Source organism: Polyodon spathula, unplaced genomic scaffold (assembly GCF_017654505.1).
Source record: "Polyodon spathula isolate WHYD16114869_AA unplaced genomic scaffold, ASM1765450v1 scaffolds_3899, whole genome shotgun sequence".
NCBI lineage: Eukaryota > Metazoa > Chordata > Actinopteri > Acipenseriformes > Polyodontidae > Polyodon > Polyodon spathula.
In genome coordinates, this window is record NW_024475357.1 from 1,667 (window position 1) to 7,410 (window position 5,744).

The window sequence follows — 5,744 nt, forward strand, 5'->3', positions numbered from 1 at the left end:
GTTGCCGTTAGGATTCATTACACTGTAATTGCTTGATGTCCATGTTTAATGATACTCCATTGGGGCTCCATGATCCATTCACTCTGAGTCTGTGCTTGGAAGATATTAAACCAGAAAGCAAAGCTTGGTTTGTTGTGATATATGTTACAATGTTGTGTGTAACAGATGACATCTGGTGCATTTTTACAGTTTCATAACTTTTTTTTTTAACCTTGTGAATACACAATTCATTTTATAGTAGCATAGCTTACAGGTTGAAGCTTAGCTTTTTACACTACTCTATGAGGTGTCCCCATTTTGTTACAATGTACCCTGTTTGTGAGGCATGTTGCAAATGGGTAACTATGTTGTGGAGAATACAAATCCAGGCTAGCATTGCAAACCTTTTTTCCTGTAAAACACAAACTGAATTGAAGATGAAAAAGATAAATCATCACATCAATGTTGTTGAATAATGACGGTTTGGGTTTACACAAACACAACTCATTTCATTAGGATTGTCACATGTTTTATTGTCTCATCATAAATATACAACAATATTAGGAAAATAATATATAAAAAAAAAATGTGACACAAATCTGGTAGTTAATATAGTATAGTATGTCCCCGTGTTTCTTCCCTGTTTGCTTTATTATATCTATTTTAAGAAATATTAATGAACCATGTTCATATATATATATTATATATATATATATATATATATATATATATATATATATATATATATATATATATATAATTCATCAAACTGATGTACTCAAATGTACTGGAAATGAAATCTAGAATTAAAAAACTGAATGTTGCATAATGCACCACCAGCATCATTGATTTGGTAGTATTGTATTTTTAAAACACTTTAAAACATTATTCCGAATTCCCTTTGTATGAATTCCATAAATTATAGGATTAACACATGGTGGAAAGGTCGTAATTAACACATAGGTGATTTTCCGTGCATTTGGGGAGACATTTTGAAATCGCTGTATAATGATGATGAATAAAATAGTGAATTCAAAAATAATATAGACAGTTAAGTGAGTAGCACATGTATGAATGGCTTTGCTTTTACTATTGCTTTGACCTTTATATAAACATGTCATTAGTATTCTAATATATGTGTAGAGAACAACCAAAAAAGACAAACCGCTTAGAAAAGCTGTAATAGATAAACTATAAATGTTATTTACGGTAGTGTCAGCACAGGATAAAAGAAATAAAGCTGCATTGCTACAATTAGCCTCCACTATCCGTGATCTGCATCTCGGAAGTCTAAGAGTAAGAGCAAAGAGGATTATTATTAAAACGAATGCCACTCCCCAGGCAAGGGAGCAGAGCTTCACCAAAGTATTAGTTGTCATTATGCTGTTGTATCTTAATGGGTTACAAATTGCAATGTATCTGTCATAAGCCATTACAGTCAATATCAGATGAGCTGCTGAACCGCAGAAATGAATGCAGAAAGCCTGAATAACACAAGCTGCATATGAGATGTATCTAACCTCTGTGAGGAAGTCTGCCATTAATCTAGGCATTACTGCTGTGCTTCCAATCAAATCACAAACAGACATATTACATAGCAAGAGATACATTGGCTCGTGTAGATTCTTCTGAAAAAGAATAACAGAAAAAACTGTAACATTTCCAATAAGAATAACCAGATATACTGCCAATGTTAACAGAAAAAGAGGGTGAGCAGCTTCAGGAGACACAATGAAGCCCTCTAAACTTAACATGGAAGAGTCAGCGATGGTGGTGTTCATCTTGTCCACAAGAGCTATTTGTCGTCTGGATAAAGAAAGGAAACATGTTATTGCAGTTTTTACCTTACAGAGCAGTAGTCCCTTACTTAATCCTGTTTGTGTACAGCTGTGTGTTGCTGTAATTAGGTTGGTTAATGTATGCTAAAGCCAACACTGTGTTGCCTGTAAGTGCATTAGCGCATTTGTGTTTTACTGGCAAGTAATGCTTTATTATTATATAAGACTATGCAATCCATGTTATTATGATGTATCTTGAAAAATGAATTCAGTACATGAGATTGTGACCCATTTATAAATTGTCACATGGATATTATATGTATTTGTTACTTTGGATACATGATTATAACATACATAGATTTTATTCATTGTCTTGTATTTTCTTATTGGTCTGCTTCAGAGCCTTCGCAAATAAAAAGCACAAAAACCTACCTTCCATTCTTTACAATTACTGCTGTTCATTGTAAATATCTTGTAGACAGCACTTTAAATCACTTACATGGAATATTTTCCATAAAAAATAGGAGTTCATTAAAGACTAGAGCAAACACTTTATTACACTGTATTGCCCTTTACCTGAGCATGAATGTACACACTCAGTTTCCTTCATACACAGAGATTTAACTACAGAATGAATAGTAATCATGCAGAATTTTTCAAACCAGATATGCCATGCATGCTTTTGGAGGCAGTAACATAAACATATTGTACTATGCCTCGGTGTTTCCTTTTGTGTTTTTAACATTATTATTATTATTATTATTATTATTATTATTATTATTATTATTATTATTATTATTATTATTATTATTAAGAGTAATAACCTCTCCTATGAATAAAAACTTACATATTTGTACTTTTTAGAAACATCTTTTAGACTAAAATCTCATTTACAGGATAACAATAGTATTTACACATCACCTAATACTCTACAGCAAAACACATACAATTCATTATATTAAAGTAGATACTGTTGATTTTTCTATTTCCAAAAGCTTTTTATAACTTTGTCTTTGAAGCAATTTTCTCCTACCACTATGCTATGTTAACTTTCAGCATTGCAAATAATTGCATTCCATCTCAGCATTAAACCTGTGTTCTGTGCTGCTTATAGAAAAGGGGTCAGGCAGAGCCCTACTTCCTGTAACACAGTAAATTAATGGGGAGAATCATGACACAGAATATTCAGCATTACAGCAGATAAAGAGGCTTGAAACTCAATCAAAGAGTAAATAAACTCTGGAAAACACAGATGTCAAAATCAAAATATTAAGAGAAAGTTGTTAAGCTAATGAGAGGTAAGAATGTTTAGTCATCACTGCCTCGATACACAGAACTATGACCTCCTCTGTGATATTATAAAATGTCTTACCTGGTTTTAATATGCAAATACTGTACACAGGTCTTGAAGTTCCTTCTGAGATTCATACATTCTAGACTCCTTCACCAGAACCTACCTTTAAAAAGGCAGTACATCCACTCCCATTGCAGCATTGCCATGGAATCCCGATATGTAAACATGAGGTAAATCCACATGGGAGTGTCTTATGAATTGCTTCATATTTCAGTTCACCTAAGAAACTTTCTGCCACATTCCATAGGGAATAGTTGATGTGGAAAACAATTCACAATTGCAGTTAATTCACAGTTGTACTTCATTGTATAAGGGCCCTTCACTAATTCATTGTTTTCAATATTAATTGTTTTAATGTGTGAATCAGATAGAGAAAAATTACAACATTAGAAACCTCACTTCTTCATCCACCACTTATGAAGCTCCTTACTATAGATGACCCTGCACCTCAGCTCTTCCCTTCTTGAAGCTGTGTAGTATCAGACAGGAATGACTGAAATAAATTACTTAGAAACCTGACTGAATGTTGGAAATAGGTTCAGCCAATTAGGATGTAGGATTGCTGGTCTACTGTGCACAAAGTCTCGTCACTAATGCATTTATCTGCCACAAGTGTACTTTCTATCAAAGTAAGAATGTTGGATGTTGTATTACACTTATGAGAGAACAAGGTTTTAAACAGACAAATAAAGTGCTTATTAAGCTACATGGAGGGAGTCCTGACAAACAGATTCCTGCACTGTTTTTAAAGCAGATAGGTTCATAAAGTGTGGCCACAAAACAAGCAGAGACCAGCAGCAATGAATTCAGTGCCACTCAGTTACTGTATACATTTGCATTTAAGAATAAGTTGGGTTTTTTTATTGGGGGGGGGGGGGGGGGGGGGGGGGGGGGGTCTTGATTAGAGGAGGGTTTGATAATTTAGCACCAGTGGGCTCTCTGGTGTTAAACTTTCAAAACAGTTATGCACTAATTTTCAAAATGATTTCCACCGGAGCTGAGACATGGTTACAAGTGTAATTGTACTGTACAACAGATCTGCCTGGTACCATGAAATCAACACACCCAACCCTAACGACCTGAAAAATGCTTCTTACCTTTCTTACGTTTCAGCTTTGTATGGTTCGCTTAAGCCCTAGGCACACTGCCCCAAGTGATCAATAGGAACGTCATTTTTTAGTCGCCCCGGGCAGTGTGTTAAGGTCTCCACACACCCCGATGCGATTTGCCCGGCGATAAAATGGTATTTACAAACGTTATTAATAAGCGTTAAAACACAAAACACACAAAGTGTGTCTGTATGAGGCCAGATTAGTTAAAATGTATTAAAATTAGGTTTGGGTTTTTCAATATATGGTAGTTATCTCGGTTCCACAGGCAATCCACACATAGGCGGAGCGAATCCCAGACCTCTCGTACTAAAGCATAGTGCTGATACTGCTGTACAAAACTACCGACTCCTTTGCAAGAAGCGTATATCGGAATTATGTCTTTGCACGTCACAATAATATCAAATAACAGTTACTAGTAAATAGTAAACATACACACACGCATATCTGGTTTAATTATGATATATAAACCATATTTTATGTGTTTTTCTTGTTCGTTTTAATATAAAAGTTATGTATTTAATGACACCCAGATTAATGTAATGTAAAGCATTACCGCTTTACTGTTTGATAGGCACGGGCAAAGCAATTGCCTGGGTCGTTACAATATATGAAATTTGAAAGTATATATACTTTCATATATATATATATATATATATATATATATATATATATATATATATATATATATATATATATATATATATATATTTGACGTCCTTTATGTTTATGTACAAATATCTTCACTAATATACAATTGAACAAGAATGGTTGATTATTTATTTTCATTTCATACAGTTTTAAATGTCACTGTTTATGATGAAATAATAAATAAATATCAAGATAAATAAATAAATGTATTATTTATGTTTTACATCCAAATATATGGGCCATCATTCAGCATAGCTAATTCTCAGAAATTATGTTCCTTTTTTGTCCAGCGAGGACCACAAATAGCGTTATTCTCCTCAACCAGTATAGAGACAGGAAATCGTACCTTCTTGTGCCAATAGGGACCACAATGAATGCAACATCGAATCAACCCAGTTTAATTCGAGATTAGCTCTGGGTTTCTCACATAATTTCCCATGCTACTGCTAGGTTTTCTGATAGTGTGACTTAATTTAGCAACACTCACAGGAAGCCAAAACTTTTCAGAGCTCCATCGCAAAATCTCAGAATGAGAATGAGAAAATTCCAAAAAAATCTCAGCCGGCTGATTTCGTCTTTCAAAATACCGCGGCTCTTAACTATTCGTGTAGCACTAATGACAGTTAACACAAGACGCTTGCAAACTGAAGGCTGTAGGTTCAAATCACGTTTATACCAGCCCACTTTTTATTTCTCTAAAGTTTGTTTGTTTTTTGGGAGTCAGATGTGCCATTTTAAAACAGAAATAAGTCATTTAATACGAATGATATAGACGTCACAAGAAGTGCGTTTCCTGGTATATTTTCATGTTGACATAACAAGTTAAAATCGAATGTGCTGTAACAGAGATATGCGTGGATAAAAGTGCATTGG

At 34.1% G+C, this 5,744-nt stretch overlaps 1 protein-coding gene across 1 annotated transcript; it reads right to left on the reverse strand.

Annotated features, from left to right (window-relative positions):
• Positions 1–936: 936 nt before the first annotated feature.
• Positions 937–1,891, reverse strand: LOC121312445 (olfactory receptor 4Q2-like; the record flags this gene model as incomplete). The annotated part of the gene is made up of 1 exon (XM_041244248.1): positions 937–1,891. A coding segment is annotated over exon 1 (824 nt), but the record flags the coding sequence as incomplete, so codon positions are not given.
• Between the last annotated feature and the right edge of the window lie 3,853 nt (positions 1,892–5,744).